Here is a 24,820-nt window from a genome sequence, read left to right on the forward strand (position 1 = left end):
CTGCTTAAGGGGGAGTCTTCTCTGTCCGGTCTATTGCAAAAGTTAGAAACAAATGTTATAAAAACAGTTTAGGCTCATAATGTTACTGTAACATTATTTTGTGGTTGAGTTTAATAATAGGTTGTTAAATTTGCCCATAATTTAATTCCATTTGTATTATTTAAGAGCGCACAATTAAGATAAACAACAATGTTGGGAAAAGAACAAGTAGGTATAAATTTAGGATAGAAATTAAAATGTTTTTAAGTGTGAAAGGAGTGAGGTTCAGGAACAGTCTTTCAATAGAAATTGTAGGAGCAAACAATTTAGCTAGTTTTAGATGGAGATTCATATGTTTATGATTGGGATTATAGAAATGGGTTGCTTGCAGTAGTAGGAGACTGGATTCAGTGATTCAGGAGGTCTCTCTTAGTCCTGCGTCACTAATTGCAAATAAGAAAGTAAAAATGAGGACTTCTTGATTTACTGTCTGTTTAATGAAGACATGGAGGCATGAAAGTGTGACTAACAGAGTTTAGAGATAGTTAACTGGAAATTCTGAATGAGAAAAGGAGGATGCTGCCTCTTCCTCTAAGGTAGAGTTTTACTTCAAGTAAGGCCCCTCCTGTCTACAATTCACACTGACTTAAAGTAGAGCCATAGTCTTGGGTAAATGTCCCATTCCTTACCTCAGAAGATACAAAGTTCTTTGAGATGCTCGGATAAAAGGTACTTCTAGAAATTGAAAGTACTAGTATTATAGCATGAGTGCTGGGTGGCTTATATGGACTTGTACCATTTTGTGGATGATAACATTATGATAGTTTTTGTTATTAATTTGAGGTGCTAGGTGGCACAAAAGGTTAGTAACAGGTTATGTTACAATTTTACTGTTATGTCATTAATTTGAATCTGTACAGGTAGGGATCATATAACTGAAAATTCTGTTTAGCCTAGACAAGTTAAATTGCTGGTCTCACGCCACTAATTGCAAAAGGTGTTGACAAAGCTGTATACAAACTTAATTTCGTTCTCGCATGCCTGAATACATATTTATACTTACAAATTCAAGTTTCACATTCCACTGTCTAATACACACAATACATACATAGTAAAATCATGTACTGCACATGTTAATATAGATGACTTAGAGGGAAAATATTTATTATCCAATTTTATATAATGTACAGAAAATCTTGGACTCAGGGCAACTATTATTATTTTCAAAAGATGGCCACATAATCAGCGTGCTAAAAAAACAAAAATGGAATCTGCATTGTATTCATATTGAGGCCCCCAATCATGTGAATATTTTATACCAGCGTAAATTTATGCTTGTGAATTGTCACACTGAATTTAGACGGATTACTCATATGTTAAATTGGCTACGTGAATGTTTGCAGGATTGGGACTTGTTAGTACACTACAACTCTTTTGTATATCCCTCTCCATAACAAATTAGATCTGAAAATTCTTAGGTTAAATAATACAATTACAGAGAGGGAGTCTGCAAAGCAATTGTACGTTAACTTTCTATTATCTGTGGTTTCTCGTGAAACCAAAATGGATAGAGACAAAAAGATTTATTTTGAAGGCTTTTATATTGCAACTATTCTATAGCATCTGTCTTGTTAATATTCTCCTTTTTTATTTTTAACAGGAATCCTCCATTATAAAAATGAAACATAATCTGGTCTGTCAGACCCCTCGCACTCTCACTGTCCACATAAAATCAACTGGATCTAGATCACACCAGCAAAAAAAATCTCTCAGTCTAAAACGTCCAATATTTAAAGATAGTCAGGAAAATTGTGAAAAAGATGTGCACAATAATAAGTCTAAACGTCCAAAAGGTGCATGTCTGATTATTCAGCGTCAGGAAATGACTGCTTTCTTTAAACTATTTGGTAGGTTAACAATTTTGGGTAAATTGTGTTGAATACTAAAATACTTTATATTATAAAAATGGTTGCTTAACAATCATGGGTGTTTCTCGTACATATGTTAACAGACAGCTTTGTCTGAATAAAATCTGAGTCCACAGTGAGAATTCAAATCGCTAAACTGAAGGGGCTGAATGTTATTCCTCAGTTAATTGAAAACACTTCCATTCCTTCTCTGTTATACAACTTGTTGTTATACTTCAGTGTGTAAATATTTACATACAAAATAAAATATAACTACAAAAGTCCCATCAAACTGCTGAAAAATACATTCTTCTTCAAGATGTTGCTCATGTTCATTCCAAGTTGGGTGTGTGCGGACGCACGCCCAGTTGCTGGAAGCTTTTTGCCCTAGCCAGTAGCCATAGGGTCCGTGCGGCACCCCCTGGAGTGGCGCCAATATGGCAACCAATATATGCACTGCCCGATACCCCCCGCCCAGTTCCTTCTCGCCGCAATGCCAGTTGTTGGAGCTCTTGCTTTCTCTGCTCAGTTCTTTAGCTAGTAGCCTGTTACAGCGTAAATAGTTCTTGAAGAAGTGTATATCATTTTAGTACTTGATAGTTAGTCTTAGGCTACGTCTACACGAGCGCACTACGTCGAAGTAGCCTATTTTGAAGTTAGAACATCGAAATAGGCTACTTAGACGCGTATCATCTACACATCCTCCAGGGCTGGTGCCGTCAATGTTCAACGTCGAAGTAGCAATGGGGAATGTTGAAAGGAGCTGCCCCGGAAGGAAATGCGGCGCATCCACACACACAAGCACACTCCGTTGAAATAAGGGGACAGCAAAGCCTGCGGATGAGGTGACAGGCTGGACTAGCCCTTCTGGGGTGAGAGCAAGCCGCTTCCTTGCTCCTTCCCTCCCAGACACACTCGGTCTGCACAGTGTGAGGTCCACAGAGCTGACAACTGGTTGCAAACCCTGTGCACACAGCATGGACCCCCAGCTGCAGCAGCCAGAAGCCCTGGGCTAAGGGCTGCTGCATGTGGCGACCACAGAGCCCTGTAGGGGCTTGACAGAGTGTCTCTCAACCCCTCAGCTGATGCTCACCATGGAGGAACCCGCTATTTTGATGTAGCGGGATGTGGATCGTCTACATACGCCCTACGTCGAAGTAAGGTGCTATTCCCATCTTTGGATAGGAATAGCGATTTTGACATCTCGCCACCTAACGTCGATTTCAAAGTCGAAATAGCGCACAGTGTGTGTAGATGTGACACATGCCATTTCGACGTTGTGCCTGCTACTTCAAAGTAGCTGGCTAGTGTAGACGCACCTTTAGTGTTTTAATTTAAAGCTGAGGCGGGGCTTTCCATCCCCTCTGTGTCTTGGCTCCCCAAGCTTTAAGACTTGTTCAAAATCCATCAAATGCATGCCCAAAAGTGACCCCCCCATTCAGCCTGTTTGGTTTGTGCTTGGGGGAAGGACACTTGCGTGATTGTTGTCCAATTTGTGAGGCCTTTAAGCCCAGAACTTTGAAAGATAGGGCCCAGTGCCCCAAAGTCCTTTTACTGGAGGCAGCTCTTATGCCTCAAGATTCTCCAGCAGGAGCGGAGAGTGGAGCGTCCTTGGTGCAAAGTGCATCGGCGCCATCAACCACAGTGCCGCCTAAGGATTCCTGGCACCAAGAGCAGATGCAGGCACCATCGCCTTCTCGGAGCCAACCTGTGCTCATGTTGATGCCAGAACTGACACCGTATTTGTTGCTGAGTGCTTCAGTGCCAACCCAGCAGACAGTGGGCCAGTTTCAGGTGCCCTATACTTCAGCACCAGCACTGTCCTCAGCACACATGATATCGGCATAGACTCCAGTGGCCCTGCCATGGTCATCTGCTGCTGAATCAGCGTCTGAGTCAGACTCCTTTTACTTGAGCTCTGGGTGGAGTGGGAGCTTGAGAAGGTCACACTATAGCTGTCACGGGCACCATAGTCGTTGCTTGGACAATATGGGTTGTCCTCCAGCTTCGTAGGTGACTCAGCAGTGGTCCTTCTGGACCCCATGGACATTGCACAAAGTGAAGGACCAGGCCGTTGGAGTGCCTTTAACAGTGCTGGAGGCCCCACCAATCCTGCAATTAGCACCATCTTTGTCACTGGGCACCCCACCACGGGACAGGAAGCAGCAGTCATCATGAAGCTGCCTGCATCTACTTCTTCAACGCTGACCTCAGCACCGTCATTAGTGCCATCAAAGTGGGACTGGACCCCTTTGGTGCTGGCACCATCTGTAATTGTACCTACAGTGCTGATGGGGCAGGCAGCAGCCCAGGCACTGGCGTCGACTCAAGTACAGGGAGCAGTAACGGTGCCATTTGTGCCACCTGTGGTGGGATTTTCTTGCCAGCTGGTGTCTATGCCAGCTCTGCCTATGGTGCCCCCCAGTATGCCCATAATTTCCATGGGGGGCCAAGTGCCTGAACAGGTCTGCACTGCCCTTCCCCTCCAAATGGAGGCACAAAGGCTATCATCTTCTTCCTCCACGGATGAGGCAGTGGTAGGCTCACCAGCCTCCCCTGTACTGGAGGATGTCAGGGCTTTTCAACAGCTCCTTAGAAGAGTGGCCCAAAACTTGGGGTTGCAAGCGGAGGGGGTCCAGGATGAAATGGACCCCGTCACAGACATTTTGTCCTCTGCTGGCCCCACCAGGGTGGTTCTGCCAATAATCAAAACAATTGTCACTACAGCTAAAACGGTTTGGCAGACCCCTGCTTCTGTCCTTCCTACACCTTGTAGGAATGAGAGATGGTACTTTGTTCCATCCCAGGGCAATGAACATTTGTTCACGCACCCCCCACCTGACTCCCTGGTAGTGGATGCTGCCAACCATAGAGAGCATCAAGGGGTCCAGGGCCCTCCCTGAAAAATAGAGAAGCTAAACACTTGGACCACGATGGGAGGAAGGTCTATTCAATGGGAGGGTTACAATTAAGAATTGCTAACCAGCAGGCTCTGGTTAGCAGGTATGCTTATAATATAGTCAGCACCCTGTCTAGGTTCTCTGAGATGATGCCACCTGACGCCAAGCAGGACTTCACAGCCATAGTGGAAGAGAACAAACTCATTTCAAGAGCAGCCCTGCAGGCAGCATTGGATGCTGTGGATGCTGCCATGAGGGTTATGGCCTCTAGAGTGGCAATGCACAGGGGGGCTTGGTAGCAGGTTTCCGGCCTGCCTCATGGGGTCCAGCAGATGATCCAGGACCTCCTCTTTGATGGCCCTACCCTATTGATAGATAAAAACTGCATAGTCTGAAAGACTCTAGGGCCACCCTCTGCTCCTTGAGCCTGCCTACACCTGCCAACCAATGCAAGCATTTCAAACCCTGTCCTCAGCAAAGAGAGTTTCTGCAGCCACAAAGGGATGGCAGTAGAAGGTGGAAGAGGAAGGCCAGGCGCTGTGCAGGCTAACAATCTCAAGCCTCAGTTTTGATAGCACAGTCGGGAGCATTGAGTCAATCTCACCCACTCCAGCATCCCCACTTTTTTCATTTCACCTATCCCCCTTTTACCATATGTGGTGCAGCATCACCACAGACTGGTGGGTCTGGTGTACGGTAGACAAGGGATACGCTATTCAGTTCTCTTCGTACCCCACTTTCCAACCCCCTTCCCTGTTCCTCTTCAGGGAACCCTCTCATGACATCCTGTTATGGCAAAAATTGCAATCCCTCCTGGGTTCTGGGGCCACAGAGAAAGGTCCTCCCAGGTTCAGGGGACAGGTGTTTTATTTCTGGTTTTTCCTAATTCCAAAATCAAAGGTGGGGTTGAGACCCATCCTGAACCTAAGAGGTCTCAACGAGTTCATGAAAAGATAATATTTTGTATGATATCCCTGGGTCTCATACTGCTGATGCCAGAGCAGGGGGATTGGTTCACAGCTCTCGACTTACAGCACACGTATTTCCATATTTCAGTCTATCCTCCTCACAGGAGGTTTCTCAGGTTCGTGGCAGATGGGAGCCATTATCAGTTCACAGTCCTGCCTTTTGGTCTGTCTGTGGCCTCAAGGGTTTTCACCAAATGCATGGTGGTAGTTGCAGTGCACCTACACAGGTGAGGGGTGCAGCTGTTCCCATACCTGGCTAGTCAAGGGTCGTTCCAGGGAGCAGGTGATTCAGTATGTGAGTTGATCCATCAAACCTTTATAAGCCTCGGTCTCTTGATCAACAAGGCAAGGTTGGTGTTGGTCCCGTCTCAGTCAATAGAGTTTGTAGGGGCACAACTAGACGCCAGGTGTGCCAGGTCGTTCCTGCCAGACGACAGTTCAGGTCCATGGGGGCCATCATCCAAGACATCCTGGCAGGTCCCACCATGACGGCCAGGTGCTGTCTGTGTTTGCTGGGTCACATGGCAGCATGCACCTTTGTGGTACAGCACATCAGGTTAAGGATGCACCCTCTACAGCTATGGCTGTCGTTGGTGTATTGCCCTGTAAGAGACAGTTTAGACTTGTTGGTTGCGGTGCTGACAAGGACTTTGTCGACCCTGCACTAGTGGTTGAACGAGGGGATCATCCGCACAGGAGTCCCCCTTGCCCCTCAGCCGCCCTCACTTTTCCTAATAACAGATGCTTCAGACGGGGTGGGGAGCGCACCTGGGTCAGCTACAAACCCAGGGTCTTTGTAGTGTGTTGGACCTTCAGCTCCACATACATGTGAGGGAGCTCAGGGCCATCACACTAGCATGTGTGACTTTCAAGGCCAATGTGATGGGACACTGCATGTCAGTCAGTACAGACAACATGAAAACAATGTACTATATCAACAAACAGGAAGGTGCACGCTCCTCTCCCTTGTGCCACGAAGCCATGATGCTCTGGAACTTCTGCACACAGCACAACATCATGCTGCAGGCCCTTTACCTGCCAGGTGTGCACAAGTCACTGGTGGACCAACTCAGCAGGTCCTTTACTGATCATGAGAGGTCTCTCCACCCAGAGGTGGTCCATTCTCTCCCAGAGGTCTTCACCTCCCACCTCAATGTGGGATGTTTTGTTCCTAGCACAATCAGAGCCTGGGGTCCTGGGCAGATGCCTTCGGTGTCCCCTGGTGGGGCAGGCTGATGTATGCGTTGTCTGATTCCACTAGTTCACAGGGTCCTCAAGATTCGCTCAGAAGGGGCATTGATCATCTTGATGGCTCCAGCATGGGCCCATCAGCACTGGTACGTGACCCTCCTGCACCTGTTGATCTGCGAGCCAATGATGTTGACGGTCCGTCCGGACCTGCTGATGCAGCAAGACGGAAGACTGCAACATCCCAGTCTCCAGTTGCTACACCTCACAGTGTGGATGCTCCATGGCTGAGGGACTGGGAGCTGACCTGTTCAGATCCCATAAAGGAAGTATTGTTAAATAGCGGAAAACCCTCTGCAAGGGTAACTTATTTGGTTAAGTGGAAAAGGTTTTCAGTGTGGGTGTCTCACAGAGGGCTATCTCCCGCACAAACCCCCATCCCGTTGATTTTAGATTACCTGTGGGGTCTGGTACAGGAGGACTTGTCCCTCTCCTCGGTTAGGGTGCACTTAGCTGCTACCTCAGCCTTTTGCCCAGGTCGTGGAACGTCTTGTGTGTTCTCAGACCCCATAGTCAAAAGGTTTCTGAAGGGTTTAGAAAGAATCAAGACCCAGCTTCGGGAACCACTGCCCCCATGGGATCTCAGTTTGGTGTTAGCTAAGTTTATGGGGGCCCCCTTTGAATCCCTGGCTCCCTGCTGTTTCTCAGTTACAAAACATTTTTGGTGGCAATCACCTCAGCCAGGAGGGTATCTGAGTTGAGGCACTTTCAGTGGACCCCTTGTATACAGTGTTTCACAAGGATAAGGTTAGGCTGAGACCTCACCCTGCATTTTTGCCTAAGGTGGTCTCCGTGTTTCTTGTTAATCAAGACATTTCCCTATTGGTATTTTACCCAAAGCCCCATGCCTCCTTGAGGGAGGAATGTTTACATACCTTGGCTGTTAGAAGGACGCTGCCTTTCTATATGGATAGGACTATGCCCTTTAGAGAAGAAACCAGCAATTCCTTGTTGCAGTTGCTGATAGGATGAAGGGCCTTTTGGTCACCTCCCAGTGGATTTCATCCTGGATAGTGATGTGCACCAAGGAGTGTTACAAGCTCATAGGGTTCTTCCCCCTCTGGTTAGAGCACACTCCACAAGAACGCTGATGTCGTCTCTGGCGTATTTGCACAGGTGCCTATCCAGGACATCTGTAGGGCAGCCACTTGGTACTCAATTGATACATTTACAGCACATTATGTGTTGACGCAGCATGCATGGGAAGATGCTGCAGTGGGCAGGGCTCTGGCCTTACCTACTAGGCACTGGCTTGTATTCACCCAACTTGGAATGGACATGAGCAATCACTTGAAGAAAAGACAGTTACCTGTTCTGTAACTGGAATTCTTTGAGATGTGTTGCTCATGTCTATTCCAAAACCCTCCCGCCTTCCCCAATGTCAGAGTAGCTGGCAAGAAGGAACTGAGTGGGGGAGAGGGTGTGAGGCGGTACATATATTGGTCACCATATCAGTACCACTCCAGGGGGCGCTGCACCAACCCTATGGCTACTGGGCAGGGCAAAAAGCTTCTGGCAACTGGGTGTGCGTCTGCACACACCCAACTGGGAATGGACATGAGCACCACATCTCGAAGAACACCAGTTACAGAACGGGTAACTGTCTCTTTCTTAAAGATAAAACAAAACAAATAATTTTCTTTCCTATACACACCATCCCCTTTCTCTCTCATTTATTTTTAACTTCTTACTGATCCCACCTTACAGTCAGCAAGGCTCTTTTTGCCAGTATACCCTTTTAGAATATTGTTTTGCAACAGATTTGGGAGAGGCAACATTTCCCACCAATGTAAGCAAATATGTTACTGTGGGAAGAAAAGCCTTGTTGTTATGTATGGTGGAAAGTGGAATGAAGATAGGAGGGAAGGATTTTTGGAGAAGTTAGTTTTCTTTCTTCTGTATCATTTTTACTTTTCTGCTTTAGCTGAAGAGAGTGAGAAATGGAGGAAAGTTGTTTTGTTGATGACTTGAGTATACAGTAGTCATTCAGAGCACAGAATTTAAAGTAACCAATTTGTGGTAAATTTTCATATTTGTAGAATATTTATTCAAAGTGGAAAATTGATTGTGCAAATAAACTCCTAATGCCTATTAATGGTTGTCAGACTGCTGAGATTCTCTACATTGTATGGTCAGTCAGAAATAACTATAAATTATTATGTAAATTATAGCCAACCCATTGAAAGTGCAGGGAATAAAATAAATGGAGAAAAACACTGCACAGTAGCTTTGAATTGTACTTGCAAATGTTGAGAGAATTTTGTTGTGTTCTCCACTTTGCCTTTGTTATGGCTTCTCTTTTTGCTTTTGTTTAGATATTTTCCCAAGCCTAATGTATCGGTTCTGTCAGTGAACCTTTCTAATCAATCCAGCCAATCTCCTTTTTATTTGGCATCATAAAATGCCCATCTATATCTGTAGAAACAAATGCTTCCTGATGCCTCTCCCTTCACCAATCATTTTTTTCAAGTAAAATGTCGTGGCTGTTCTTTGTTACAGATGATGATCTAATTCAAGACTTTTTGTGGATGGACTGCTGCTGTAAAATTGCAGACAAGGTAAATTTGATGCCTTTTTGGTCAGTAGGTCACTTTTTGCATCCTTTACCCTTGATCATTTGATACTGTAATAAGGACATAAACCATATTCTGCATTAGAATATCCACACAGCTTCTGGCAAAGCAATACAGGAAGTACAATTTACATTTTCTTCAGAGTGGGAAATTAATAGAATATAATCTTGTGTTGATGTCAGAAACAGATTTAAAAGATGCTTTTTATGAAATTTTGTGTAGGAAAAAAGAATACTAATTTTTTTAATATTTTATATTTTTCTAATAGTATCTTTTGGCAATGACTTTTGTTTATTTCAAGAGGGCTAGCTTCAGCTTAAATGAGCACACCAGGCTTAACTTCTTTGTTGCTCTGTAAGTATACTTTAAATAGTGGAATTATTGTATTTTTTCATTGATTTAGCTCAGTGTTTATTTAACAAATTATTTTTATGCATTCATTTGAATTCTTATGGGGAGAGTTTTCACATTCCAGTCCATAGCCATGGAAGTGGGCTCAAGCAAATTACATTGATTTATCCAAGTTAACACATTCTTGAGACAATGTCTTTGAAAAGTGATGACACACTTTGGAACAGAGACTTGAAATTTGGCAGGTGGCTTCCCTTTTTATAACAAAGAGTTTTTTTTTTGCCATCCCTGTAAAAATCTGCCAAAGTAATAAGCCTTTAAAATTGCAGTTTGTGCGTGTTGAGTTGACATTTTAATGTAAGAAGCTGTAATTTCTGAAAATTATGCTCTCATAAAACAAGCTCAAGAGTCTCTCAGCTGTTGGTTAATGACAAGACTGCACCTGCATCATTCACCTGAGCATGCTACAGCATAGCACAACACAGCCTCAGAACAACTTTCCCTGTAATGACTGCTCCTGGCTTGCGGGAAGGACTAGGCACTGGAACAGAGAGGAATGGAGTCTGTCCCTCCTGTGTTCTGTGTGCTCTTTCCCACTGCTGGGTCTTTATATAGAGCTATTCACTTTGCTGGCACTCAGGCAGCATGGAAGTCTGATTCAAATGCAGAGGAGACAAGACCAGACATGGGAGAAGGAAAGAAGTAGACTGGGACAAGGGATATTATGCGACTGGGACTGGATGGTGGAAGAGAAACTGACTGAGAATTGAAGGTGAGAAACTAGGACTGGCTGGACAGAGACTGGGAACCAAGGCCATGAGAGCAGCGTAGGACTGGTTGGACAGCAAGGCTAGGATGGAATGGGCAAGCAGTGAGGCACCAAAAACCATTGAGGGAAATGCAGATGGGATTTTGAGCCAGTTGATTGGGTGGGAAACATTGAGATCAGATGAGGAAGTGGGGGGAGGGAAGGAGACTGGAAGTAGGAACTAAGTTGGAGGAGTCAATTTAAGATATGCAGCTCCCGTGATGTGAATTGTGTAGCTGGAGTCAACGTATGCAAAATTGATTTTTGGCTGTCCGCACAGGAGGTCAATGGGAGTGTGTCTCCCATCGACTTCCCTTATTCCTTGCAACAGTGACAGATATGGTTCGATTTTAGCATGGTTTTGCTAGTACACTAAATTGAACCCTGTAGAATCGACTGTCATTGCATCAATCTTCCAGTAAGTGCAAATATACCCTTAGGCACCTAAACTTGGCAGTTAAGTACCATGTTCTCTTTGTGGAACTGCATCCTTGTGTCTGGGTTGCTAAACTGTTATGCCCCTTTAGTAAGCTGTCCTAAAAGTTCATTGTATTGGTTCTATGGCACTAGATAGGCGGTAACAGTATTTGCCTGCAGTTGTGAGGTGGAAGGCCAGAAGGGAGGAAACCAAGGAAAAAAGAAATACCATATTCTGAAAGAATGGAGAAATGTGGATATTAAAGTGGATTCCCCATAAAAATGGGGTTGCACCAATTATACTTTTATTTTTCTGCTTATTAATGTTTATTTGTGCTGCTTGGTTTCTAAACAGACTTAAATTAGGAAGTACAGTTTTCACATGTAGACAGTGTCTGTAAGACCTTAGTTTCAAAGCAAATCCATTTGACAGTTTCTTTAAACCTCAGACAATATTTTTCTGCCTCATACCCAAAGGAGTCGATCAAAACCTATTCATTTTAATAAAAAACCAAAAAGCAGGCAAGTAGCACTTTAAAGACTAGCAAAAAAGCTTATTAGGTGAGCTTTCGTGGGACAGACCCACTTCTTCAGACCATAGCCGATTCATATCGTATTCATTTTAATGTGAGGATACCCTGTTGCTTTTGCAAGAGCAGTACAACTGTTTTATATTTTATGCATGCACATATCCAGTGGACTTCAGGACAACGTCAATCTTTGAGTCGGACGTATGTGCTTTTGTATGAAATGGATTGAAGTAAACTAGAAAATTCTACTCAATCTGGGAGAAGTCTGAAGTTTGGTAGTAAATTTTCCACAAATTAGTGGAAAGGAGGAATAATTTTAAAGGCGTTTGATACAATGACATGATGTGATCTAATGACTTAAGGTTGGAGATCCTTAATATATATTTTTGTAGATATCTGGCAAATACAGTCGAAGAAGATGATGAAGAATCAAAATATGAAATTTTTCCATGGGCTTTGGGAAAAACCTGGAGGAAGCTCTTCCCTAATTTTTTATATTTAAGAGACCAGCTCTGGGGCAGAATTGACTACAGAGCTATTGTAAGCAGACGTTGCTGTGAAGAGGTAGGCAGACTTTTTGTGCACTCCATTCTTCAGCTATTTATGCCAGTTCAGAATCTTGTCTGATATGTATTAGATTCATTTTCTTTAACAGAAATTGATTGCTAAACCCAGGATTACCAGGGAAAAACAGCTACATGTAAGGATTTCCCTTTTCTGTTTTAAAACTGATTACTGTCCTTCACAATTAACGTGCAGGCTGAAGAACTCTGGCCCAGATGCAGAAAGGGACATAAGCTTGCAACTATGAGCATTATGGCATCAGAAAACCACAGAACACCACAACCCACAAAGCTTGATTAGTTGCCTAGGATCCCTAAATAATGAATGGAAAGTGATAAGTGCCTTAAAATATGATCTACGAAAGTGAGGGGTAAGCAAAGGGGTATCCTGTAGACAGATAACTACGTCTGGGTTGCAGGGAGGTGCCTATCTCTTCCGAGCAATCCACACATCGGAATCCCTCTTGTAGAGTCAGGTGGCTCACCTTGGGAGATCATCTAGTCCAGTCTCTTACACTCTAGGAGGACTAAGGCTTGGTCCCCACTAGGGAGTTAAATCAATTGAAGATATGCAATTCTAGCTATGGCAGTTTGTGTAGCTAGAATAGACTCATCTGCAATCGACTTACCAGAGGGAGATCACCTTCCTTACTCCTCACGATATCGAGGAGTACAGAGGTTGACTGCCAACCCCAGATAGTTTGATTTTTGCGTGTGTCTACCAGATAAGTGAAGCCAATCTCCAGAAGATTGATCCTGACTGGGTCAATCTTCCCGGTAGTGTAGACACGCCCTGATTATTATCTAGATGATTTCTGACAGGTGTTTGTCTAACCTGCTCTTAAAATCTTCAACGATGGTGATTCCACAACCTCCCTAGGCAATTTATTCCAGTGCTTAACCACCCTGATAGTCAAGAAGTTTTTTCCTGATGTCCAACCTAAACCTCCCTTGTTGCAATTTAAACTCCATGCTGCTTCTCCTATCCTTAGAGGTTAAGGAACACATTTTTTGCTCCCTTCTCCTTGTAACAACCTTTTATGTTCTTGAAAAGTTATCTTAGCCCCTCTCAATCTTCTTCTTTCACACTAAAGAAACCCAGGTTTTTTTCAGTCTTGCCTTGTAGATTATGCTTTGTAGGCCATTAATATTTTTTACTTTACTTTTCTCTGAATTTTCTCAAATTTTTTTTTTTTGTTATGTGGGTCCCAGAATCAGATACAATATGCAGATGGAGCTGTACCAGAGCAGAATAGAACAGAAGAATTACTTCTCATGTCTTGTTTACAACCCTCCTCCTCGAATGATGTTTGCTAGTCTTGCAACAACGTTATACTGACTCTCATTTAGTGTGTGGTCCACTACAACCCCAAATCCCTTTCTGCAGTACTCCATCCTAAGCAGTCATTTCCCATTTTGTATGGGTGCAACTGTTGGGGCCTTCCTAAATGGAGTACTTTTGCATTTGTCGTCATTGAATACCATCCTATTTACTTCAGATAATTTCTGCAATTTTTCTAGTTCATGTTGAACTTAAATCCCATCCTCCAAACATAGGTGTTTAGGGAGCTTTTACCCTAACAGCTTACTTAGTGAGTTTAAACTGCTACAGGGCTTGGTGGGAGCTTTGTGGATCACAGTAGGGCCCAAAAGTGGGACTGAAGCTCTTAAATGGCTAAAACTGGGGTTTCACGCCTAACTACTTTTGTGGATCTGGGTCAGTTTTTAGGGTGAACACATTAAAATCCTGTTTCAAATTCTATAGCCTATTTTTTTAAAAAATTGCCCATGTAGCCAGCCCTGCTTGTACTGTGCCACTGAGCAGTCACTATCAAAGTTGCTGAATGAGGTTTCTGCTGATCACGGGTCCTTGTGTCATATACAAATCCTGCAGCAAAGATGAACACTCATCATGCTGCAAGTCAGCTCAGTCAGGTTAGAATTATTTCATTTATTATTTCCTTTTTCAAGCTACATGGAAAAACAGTTAACTTTAACTGCTTTTGTATTATGCCACATTGTTTTTCAAACCTGAGGTAAGCAGAAAAGGTATTTTAAAAAAAAAAAAACTATGAAAAATTTGTGTTCTCTGTTTAGATTTACTCCAACTGCTGGGAATGGCCTGCTCTGACATGGAGGATGGGGGTGGTGATAGGGGAAGCAAAGTGAAATACATTTTTTGTTTGGATTTGGAAAAGATGGGAGCTATCTTTCCTTCCATTAAATATTGTGAAGCTGCACATTTGCACCCTAACACTGAGCAACCTGACACTGGATTTAAGACTGAGGAAACAATTACCCCAACAATTTTTTTCAGTTAGGAGGGTCCAAACTGAAACTATGGCATCATTAACTGGAAAGCAAGATACCCAATGCAAAACGTCAATGTAAACTGTGAGTGGAACAGCACAAAACTTTGTCAAATTGTAAAATTAAGGGAATTTTAATTGCAGTCCTGTGGGTCAGCCAGTAAAGAGGACTTCTAATTTCCATACCACTCTAAAACCAATTATATGTATTTCTCAGGACACAGCTATGGTGGAACCTGAAAGTGGCTTTTTTTCTCTGAATCCCTACATCAGTTAGAAATGAAAGTAAATATAGGCTCACCGTTTTTTGCAGGCAGGAGGTGGTTTCCGATTTGTTCTTTGCACCGTAATGCTCAGTTTCATACAACAGTACCATCTTACAGGACAAACATAATTAGAAATAGGTTTCTGTTTCAATCGTACAGTGTTTGCTTGTTTGTTTTTTTCCCCCCTGATACTGGTTCTTTACAAAATTAAGGTTTTCTAATATAGGTAATGGCTATTGCTCCATCACATTATATATGGCAACGAGAACGTTCCATGCATCACAGCGGAGCTGTCAGAAATTATAGCAAAGATGAACTGCAATTGCCCCGTGGACCAAGTGCCACACCAGCAGATTGTTTGCTTTGTGGTAAGAAAGGAAGATATGTAGGACTGGGATTATCATCCTCATCATCTTCATCTACGGGGACTTTGGAGATGATGGAGCAACATGTATCTCAGGAATTGAAGGACGCTTGCCCTATTGAAAAAATGCTAGTTGATCCTTCTCCTTGCGGTGATTCTCAAGGTACAGTTTAGTACTGTCAGTCGCTTTAATTTAGTTGGCTTATATACATATATATAAAACATAAAAACTTTGGAATCTGCTGTATCTGTATAGTACATCTAATCTATCAGCATTTCTAAAAGACTCCCCTCAGTTGCAGGACTGAGTTCTGTGCAAAGTGAGACTAAATTCCTCCACCCAGTTCTGTATGTAGTAAGTCTATCATTTAGCCAAAAGCATGACATGAAAGTGAGAAACAAACCATTTCATACTCTGCTTGCACGTTAATTTTGTAAAGTGTGAATTTAAGTGCCTGTAAAAGGAGACGATAATCTCAGTTGCTTTATTTATGTACAGAATTGGGATAGCACAGACAGCAGCAGTAAACTGCCCTGCTGATATTGTGAAGAAACATATGCAGAGCAGTAACAGAGAGGAAGCCGTGCTAGTCTATACACTATCAAAACAAAAAGCAGTCAAGTAGCACTTGAAAGACTAGCAAAATAGTTTATTTGGTGAGCTTTCGTGGAGTAAGGCTTTTCTAGTAATAAAATCATAGTGCAGTCTTTGTGCCTATTAGATCATTGGACTTTCTATTAAGAATCTATTTTCTGGGAATGGGGATTATATTGGTGCCTAGACAGACTGCCAAAAATGTGCTAATTAGTGCCAAGCATGCTTAGTTTTGTGAACATTAAATCAACTTTCTTGACCTCCAAGAATGTAGGTGTGCTGTGCTTTGCAGTCAATAACAATCCTATTCATGTGCTACTCTTGGTAAAATAAATGTGAGCATATTATGAGTAACCTTTGTTAGGTCTGATATTTTAGTATTAGAAAGGGCACCTGTCTGTTTTTAACAATTCATCTTTTATCTTAAGGCATCTCTTACAAAAGTATTTGCATTCCTTCATGGCTCATACATACATGCAATCAAGGGCAGTACGTTTTGTTTCACCAAACTATTCTGAAGTCTATCACTGTGAGAGACTACTTTTATGATTTTTCTTTTGGTACTAATCTAAACACTGTGGCTACATCTATCCTACAGAGATCTTTTGAAAGAAGCCCTTCTGGAAGATCTCTTCCGAAAGAACTTCTTTTGAAAGAGTGTGTCCACACACACAAAAGCAGATCAAAAGAGTGATCCACTCTTTTGAAAGACAGCGTCCAAACAGACCCTGCTCTTTCAAAAGAATGGGCCACGGATCGAAAAATCAGGTGCCGTAAGGACTGCACTTTCAAAACAAGGGCCCTGAGGAGTGTCCGCGCACGTTTTCTTTTGAAAGAAGCATACGAAGGAAGGCATTCTTCTTTTAAAAGCCCTCTTCCACTCCCACTTCAGGGAGTGCCGTGTTTTCAACTTTGTTTCGAAAGAATGTGTTTTGTGTGTAGACATTTTGTGGGATATTTCAAAAGAGCCCCCTTCTTTTGAAAACTCTATTTCAAAAGAACTTGCTAGTGTAGACGCAGCCTCTGTGATTGAATGAACCAAAGATGTTTTAGGTCTATTGAAATTATCCTTGTCTACTTTAGTACATGTTAAACTTTTGCCAATTTTAACTCTCCTGGGAGCTGACAAATCTTGTTAATTTTTATTCACAGTGATTCACTGACTGTACTATAGTGCTGATGAATATACTATGAGCAAGAAGTTGTTCAGTACTAATTTCTCTAATTCTGAAAATTCCTTTCTAACATTTCCTGTTAGAACTGATAGAATAAATTACACATAGGTGAGTTTTAAGATGATCATTGTGAGCCACACAAGTTCAGGGTTTACTTTTTAAAAACACTGCAACCCTCTATCATATATATTCTAAACTTGATCATGCATTAAATGAGTTGGCGATGATTTTTTTTTCTAACCCACCCCAGTATCTTAGATGGCTTCTGTTGTATGTGAGAAGTCTCCGACCTATAGAAGTAGGTATATGTTCATATTTTAATTAAGACTGGTTTGTGCTTTAGATTATCTTTTGTGGATTTATTTTATGAAGACATATAAAGCCTGAAAAGACCAAGAGTTAAGCATGTGCTTACCCACTAGCTATTACTCATAGTGTGAAATATTAAACACATGCACACATCTTTGCAGAACTGAGATTAATTTACCTAAATAAAAACTGGAGACATAATTTCTCTTTAATATCTCAGTTTTCAGTAACATTGGCGTTAGGCAGCCTATAGAGTATTACACTGTACTGTTTTGATATCATCAGTAAAAATCCAGTTCTAAAGAGCTTTTAAAAAAATTGTGATATTTACAACAGAAAAGGAATTAGAAAGATTAATCCAGTAGAACAAACCACCGATTCAGCTCACTATTACAATACTTTGCATTTGCACAGAGCCTTTGACCTGAGACGATAAAGAGAAGTTACTCACCGTAGTAACGATGGGTCTTCGAGATGTGTCCCCGTGGGTGCTCCACGATAGGTGTCGGGCTCGCCCTGGCGCCGCAGATCGGATCTTTCCAGCAGTTTCTGCCAGACCGCACATGTGCCGGCACGCGCCGCTCCCTTGCGCGCTCCCGGCCACGTGCGCGATCCGGTCCCCGCCAGTTCCTTGACCAACCGCCTCGGATGCTCCTGAAAAACACTAAACAGCGATCCGAAGCAGGGAGGATGGGCGGGTGGTGGAGCACCCACGGGGACACATCTCGAAGAACCATCGTTACTACAGTGAGTAACTTTTCTCTTTCTTCCTCGAGTGTCCCTGTGGGTGCTCCACGATAGGTGACTACCCAGCAGTAACCCAAGAAAGGAGGTGGGTAATTGGTTTATGTGCAGCTTGCCCCCGAAAGGACCGCTGTCGAGAGGCGGGTATCCTCTTGGAATACCCGGTGTAGGGCATAATGCTTGGCAAAGGTGTCATAGGATGACCAGGTCGCCACTCTGCAGCTGTCTTTTAGCGCGATGCCCTTGAAAAAGGCTGTTGATGCTGCCACCACCCTGGTGGAGTGAGCCCTAGGCGGGGCCAGTAAAGGGGTTTTCCAAAGTTTGTAGCACATCTTTATGCAGGACACAATGTGCTTCGAGATTCTCTGTGAAGAGAGACCCTCTCCTTTTGACCTGGGAGCGAGAGAGACTAGGAGTCTGTCTGTTTTCCGGAAGGACTTAGTCCTGTCTATGTAGAAGGCCAACGCCCTCCTCACGTGCAGGAGATGCAGGCGTGCCTCCTTGCTGGAGCTGTGAGGCTTGGGGTAAAACGAGGGTAAAACTATTGGTTCGTTAAGGTGGAACTCCGAAGAAACTTTTGGAACAAAGGCTGGGTGCAACCTTAAGGTTACCGCCTCCTTTGAGAATAATGTGCAGGGCGGCATTGCCATCACTGCTGCAAGCTCACTCACCCTGCGAGCTGACGTGATTGCAAGAAGGAAGGTTGTCTTTATCGTAAGGAGACGGAGGGAAACTGTGGCTAAGGGTTCAAACGGTGGTCCCGTTAGCGTGCTGAGCACCAGGTCCAAGCTCCACGATGGTGGAAGCGGTTTCCAAGGGGAGTACACGTTTACCAGCCCCTTCAGGAACCTGGTAACAATAGGATGGGCAAACACCGTGGGCCCTTCCTCTTCATGCCGAAAAGCTGATATAGCGGCGAGGTGGACCTTCAACGAGGATAGGGAGAGCCCTCCTCTCTTGAGGTCCAGTAAGTATTCTAGTATTACAGGTATAGGCACATCAAGGGGAGCTAATTGCTTGGTAGAACACCATGCAGTGAATCGAGTCCATTTCTGCTTGTAGGTCTTCCTGGTGGAGGTCCTTCGGCTACTCTCCAGGACTTGTTGTACTCCCTCCGTACATGTACTCTCTAGGGAGCTGAGCCATGGATTAACCATGCTTGTAGGCACAGGCCTCGGGGGTGTGGGTGTACTATGGACCCCTGGGCCTGAGTGAGCAGGTCCGGCTCCACCGGCAGGGGAAGCGGAGGGTGGTCTGACATGAGCAGAAGCAAGGGGAACCATTGCTGTCGATCCCATGTTGGGACTACTAGGATCATGCGGGCTCTCTCCCTCCTGGCTTTCTGCAAGACCTTGTGGATCAGCACTGTGGGGGGAAACGCGTAAAGCAGGGGGCCCTTCCACGAAATCGCGAATGCGTCCCCCAAGGACCCCTGCCCCAGTCCTGCCCTGGAGCAGTATTGTGGGCACTTCTTGTTGTGTTGAGTGGCAAACAGGTCTATCTGGGGAAATCCCCATGCGTGAAAAATAGGTCGTAGCAGATTGGAGCGGATCTGCCACTCGTGTGTGAGTGCGAAGCGCCTGCTCAGCTGGTCTGCCTTCACGTTGTGAGGGCCTGGTAAATACGAGGCTTTCAACATTATATTGTTGGCGATGCACCAGTTCCACAGCCGGACTGCTTCCGCACATAAGGCATGGGATCGAGCTCCTCCTTGTCGATTTATATAAAACATGGTGGAGGTATTGTCTGTATTGATCCCGACTACTTTGCCTTGTATGTGGTCTCGAAAGTGTTTGCAGGCGTTGAACACTGCTCTGAGCTCCAATATATTTATATGCAGTGACTGTTCTGTAGGGGACCACAGTCCTTGCGTCACCTTTTCGCCAATGTGTGCTCCCCACCCTATGTGGGAGGCGTCGGTAGTGAGAAAAATAGAGATTTGTGGTTGGTGAAAGGGTAGCCCTGTTAGCATGTTCTTGGGGTTTACCCATCATTGTAGGGATCTGCGCACGTCTGTCGTGGGCGACACCACCCTGTGGACGGTGTGGGATGCCGGCTTGTAGACGCTCGCCAGCCAATGTTGCAGGTTGCGCATATGCAATCTGGCATTCTGTACCACGAACGTTGCCGCTGCCATGTGGCCTAGCAGCTGCAAGCACGTTAAAACCGGCACCGTGGGGCTGTATGTAATGACTTGCACTAGGGAGCCGATGGCGCGAAAGTGAGCGTCGGGTAGATAAACCCTTGCTGTGATAGAGTTTATGCGTGCCCCTATGAACTCTGTCTTGTGTGGGGTCGATCGTTGACTTCGCAAGGTTGATGACCAGGCCCAGCGAAGAAAACGTGTTTGCTGTTACGCGTATCATGCGTAGTACCTCTGCCTTCGAGGCCCCTTTCAGTAGGCAGTTGTCCAGATATGGGAATATAAATACCCGCTGTCTGTGCAGGTAGGCTGACACCACTGCCAGGGTCTTGGTAAAGACTCTGGGGGCCGAGGAGAGGCCAAACGGCAGAACCTTGTATTGGAAATGTTCTTTGCTGACCATAAACCTGAGAAAACGTCTGTGTGCCAGGTGGATTGTTATATGAAAATACGCATCTTGTAAGTCGAGGGCTGCAAACCAATCTCCATCGTCCAGTGCCGTGAGTATAGAGGTGACTTTGATCATCCGAAAACGCTGTTTGCGCAAGTACCGGTTGAGGCCTCAAAGATCTAAGATGGGCCTCCAGCCTCCTGTTTTCTTCTCTGTGAGGAAGTATCGTGAATAAAATCCTTTCCCCTGGAGTCGCTCCGGCACTCTTTCCACCGCCCCTATAAGCATAAGGTGGTCTACCTCGTGCTTGAGTTTCGCCTCGTGGGAGGCATCCCTGAGATGAGGCCTGGGCGGAGGTCTTGGTGGTGGGAGCGACTGAAAGGGGATCACGTAACCCGTGGCTATGATCTCCAGTACCCATTTGTCTGTGGTGATCTTTTGCCATTGTGTGTGGAACGGTCAGAGGCGATGATGGAATGTTAATTGTGGATGACATTGCGCGATGGTAGTAATAGTGCAGCCCTCGACCTGTCCATCAAACTTGTTGCCTTTGGGCCTGCCCCGAGGATGCACGGCCCTGTTGGGAACGTTGCCTAGGAGTTCTATACTGTTGTTGCTGTTGATGCCGCCCTTGGTCGTAGCCCCGTTGGTACTGAGCACGCTGAGGTTGGTACAGGTATCGCCTTTGTTGAGGGTAATACTTTTTCTTTCTGTATGGAGGGGTATAAATACCCAGGGTTCTGAGTGTAGCTCTTGAGTCTTTACTGGAATGAAGGACCGAATCAGTTGACTCTGCAAACAACTTCTGCGTGTCGAAAGGGAGATCGACAATTTTTGCCTGCAGATCCCTTGGGATACCCGATGTCTGAAGCCAGGATTCCCTGCGCATGACCACTGCCGTAGCCGTTGAGCGTGCCGCCGTGTCCGCTATGTCCAGGGCGATCTGGACTCCTGTCCTCGAAGCTGCATAGCCCTCTTGCACGATGGCCTTCAGCACCGGCTTCTTATCTTCTGGAAGTGAATCCATGAGAGAAGTAAGCCTGGAGTAATTGTCGAAATTGTGGTTCGCTAGATGTGCTGCATAATTTGCCATTCTCAGCAGCAGGGTGGAGGAGGAGTATACCTTTCTGCTGAATAGCTCTAACTTCTTGGCATCTCTGTCTGTTCCCCCCACTTTGTACTGGGAAGTCTTCGATCTCTGCTGAGACGATTCTACCACCAGTGAATTTGGTTGTGGGTGACTAAACAGGAACTCCATGCCCTTCGCCGGGACGAAGTATTTCTTATCCATTCTCTTGTTTATAGGTGGAGCGGAAGCCGGGGTCTGCCATATGGTGGTAGTAGACTCCATGATTGCTTCGTCGAGCAGGATAGCGATTTTGGACGAGGCCAGAGGCCTCAGGTTTTTGAGGAGCTTGTGGTGCTTCTCCTGCACCTCTGCTGTTTGGATGCCTTGCGTGAAAGCCACCCTTTTAAACAGCTCCTGAAGCTGTTTGAGGTCGTCCGGGGGGGCAACATCCCCGAGGGCCATAGCCTCGTCGGGGGAGGACAAGGAGGAACCACTAGGGTAGGCCTCCCTTGAACTCTCAGGGTCCTGCTGTCGGTGGTACACCCTCTCACTGGAGGCTTGCGAGGGAAAATCTCGGGGTTCCAAAATCAACTCCCCCTGAGACAACTGTGTTTCCGTCCCTGTCTGTGAGTGCCCGTGGGGATACTGGACGGTCGAGGGGGACCTGCCTCTGGGTGTATGCCTGTGGTGTCTATGCCCAGCGTGATAAGGACGACCGTGGCAGCACGGGCACGGTTCCTGGGATGGAGACCTCGACCACTCTCGAGGTGCATACCCCCGATGTCTGGGAGAGCAAGATCGTCTGGATGACTGAGACAATGGTGAAACTGGTTTGTGATAGTACTCCAGGGGATCAAATCCCAGAAAGGGCGAGGGTGGCCCGAGCCATGGTGACGCTAGTTGGAGGAACGGAGGAGGCGGCTCTGGGTAGGCTGGGGGAGACCATGTCTCCCGGTTGGTGTTCGCAGCATAAGGGGAGGGCTTGTTGAGAGCAGCCCTGCAGCCCTGCCCAGAGAAGGGCTGCGGTGCCGGGTTTTTGCTGCTGCCTTTCCCCTCCCCTGCGGGCCTGGCTCCACCCTTTCCCGTGCCGGGGATGTCGGCCCCGCTGTCGGCGCCACACTCGGCACGCGTATCTGCGGTGCCGTGCGGATGGCCTCCTCCGGTGCCTGCAGGCTGCGTGCCTGTTGGCCCAGCACCGTTGGCGCTGTGGGGGTCTGTGCTGCTTGTGGCGGTGCCACCGGTTCCGGTGCTTGCCTGGCCACCGCTCTGAAGGCTGTGCGTGCTGGCTGCTTAGTATTCGGAGGCTCAGCCTCTGCCACGTGCGCTGCCGCTTGCTTGTGAGTGCGGCTGGGGGCTGTGTGCTACGCCCGTCCCGCTCGCTGTGGCTGCTGGCAGGGATCGGGCTGGAGAGAGCTTCCTCCGTTTCTGCACCGAGGGGGTGAGGGATGCCGCCTTCCTTTTATGGAGCCCTGTGGGTCCCTCCGATTGAGGCCTCTCCGGCATGTCTGGCTGGAGGGCCTTATCAAACAGCAGCATTTTCAGCTGCATTTCTCTGTCCCTTCTGGCTCTGGCTGTGAGCTTTGCACAAAAGGAGCATTTCTGGGTAACGTGTGATTCCCCCAGGCACCTAATGCATTGACTATGCCCATCAGAGGCCGGCATAGCTTCGCGGCACGACTCACACTTTCTGAATCCTGAAAAGGACATCGCAGTGAGTCTTTGAGCTGTTAATAGGGTACTTAGCACCTTCTCTGTGCCTGCTCCCCTCTCACGGACCCCAGCCTGCCGCGGCAGGAAGCCTACTGGCCTTCACGTCCCCGTGTTGCCTCCGCTCCTCCTTCTCTTTTACTAAGAACTTTCTATAATTTTTTTTTGCAATAAAGAAACAAACAATCTAACTAAGAACTCTGAAACTCTAACAACTCTAAAAACTCTAAATACGCTGACTCTGGCCACAGCCTGAGCGGATTCCATCTGCAGCCGATGGCGGTTAAGAAGGAACTGGTGGGGACCGGATCGCGCACGTGGCCGGGAGCGCGCAATGGAGCGGCGTGCGCCGGCGCATGCGCGGTCCGGCAGAAACTGCTGGAAAGATCCGATCTGCGGCGCCGGGGCGAGCCTGACACCTATCGTGGAGCACCCACGGGGACACTCGAGGAAGAATCACATTTTGTCCCCCTTCTTTTAAAAATTAATACTAGTTCAGATAAGAGCTAAGATTATTGTCATTTTGCTCCACTTATGTGGGCTTTCTACATAGCTCTGGACAGAAAAACTCATTGTAAAAGAGAATAATTTATTTATTTATCTACAATTGAAAGAGGATCTCAGTGGAAAGTAGTAATACTTGAAACAATGTTGAATGTATTTTAAGTGGCTCACACCCAGTGAAGGGTTGCCCTTTCAACCTCAAAACCCCCATATGATTTAGCACCTCCATTTTAAATGGGAAGAAACTCAAGCACGGATTTTTCCAAAGCTATGTAAGAAGTCCATTACAGGAAAACTCCTTTCTTCTCAGTCCTGTGCTTTGTCCACAGTACCATCCCTCCTCTTCTCCCTCTAACAAACAGTAGACATACTTTCTGTAATGATGTTGAAAATGATCTGACCACTCTCCCTATCAGCCCAACAATCTTCAGCCCTGATTGACAGAGGTACAGCAAAAAAACAAACAAAAAAAAAAACCACCTTGTCAATAACTTTTTTCTTTGGGTAAACAGTGCCTTGTAGTTACTGTGCATGCATTTGCATATTTTTAAAAAGGCCAAAATTCTGTGCATTGCATTGACTATGTAGAACTGTGCAAACATATTTTGCTCCTAACAAAGGTGATGTTTATTGATTGGCACATACCACTACAAACAGGATTTGCAGATGTAGCAGAAGGCAGAATTTAGTCTAATGCATTCTTATTTCACGTAAAGGAGATCTTTTTATAATTTCTGGCAGGTTGCAACAGCATATCCGCCAAGGGGAGAGAGAGTTGCTGCATGAACCAAGACAAAGCCATGGACTGGTTTACAGGAAATGAAGAATGAAATGTTGTATAGCTGTTATTAGACATAGCTCAATATAAAATTTATTTCAGGATAACTTACAAAATGTGTTTAACAGTACTGCATAGAGTTCACTATTTCAGTAGCTTCCCTTCTTTAGATTTACACTGAATGTACAATCAAAGTAGTAGTAATTTTTAAAAATTCACAAG

The 24,820-nt window shown here is 45.3% G+C and overlaps 2 protein-coding genes across 3 annotated transcripts in view; one reads left to right on the forward strand and one right to left on the reverse strand.

Annotated features, from left to right (window-relative positions):
- TRMT61B (tRNA methyltransferase 61B) overlaps positions 1-24,820 on the reverse strand; it is a 39,896-nt gene that overhangs the window by 3,929 nt on the left and 11,147 nt on the right. The window lies entirely within an intron of this gene.
- SPDYA (speedy/RINGO cell cycle regulator family member A) lies at positions 245-24,693 on the forward strand. Its single transcript, XM_074989824.1, has 6 exons — positions 245-1,886; positions 9,502-9,560; positions 9,844-9,929; positions 12,074-12,245; positions 15,046-15,346; positions 24,562-24,693. The coding sequence occupies exons 1-6, from the start codon at positions 1,658-1,660 to the stop codon at positions 24,648-24,650; spliced, it is 936 nt and encodes a 311-aa protein (XP_074845925.1). The 5' UTR covers positions 245-1,657; the 3' UTR covers positions 24,651-24,693.

Source organism: Carettochelys insculpta, chromosome 3, assembly GCF_033958435.1.
Source record: "Carettochelys insculpta isolate YL-2023 chromosome 3, ASM3395843v1, whole genome shotgun sequence".
NCBI lineage: Eukaryota > Metazoa > Chordata > Testudines > Carettochelyidae > Carettochelys > Carettochelys insculpta.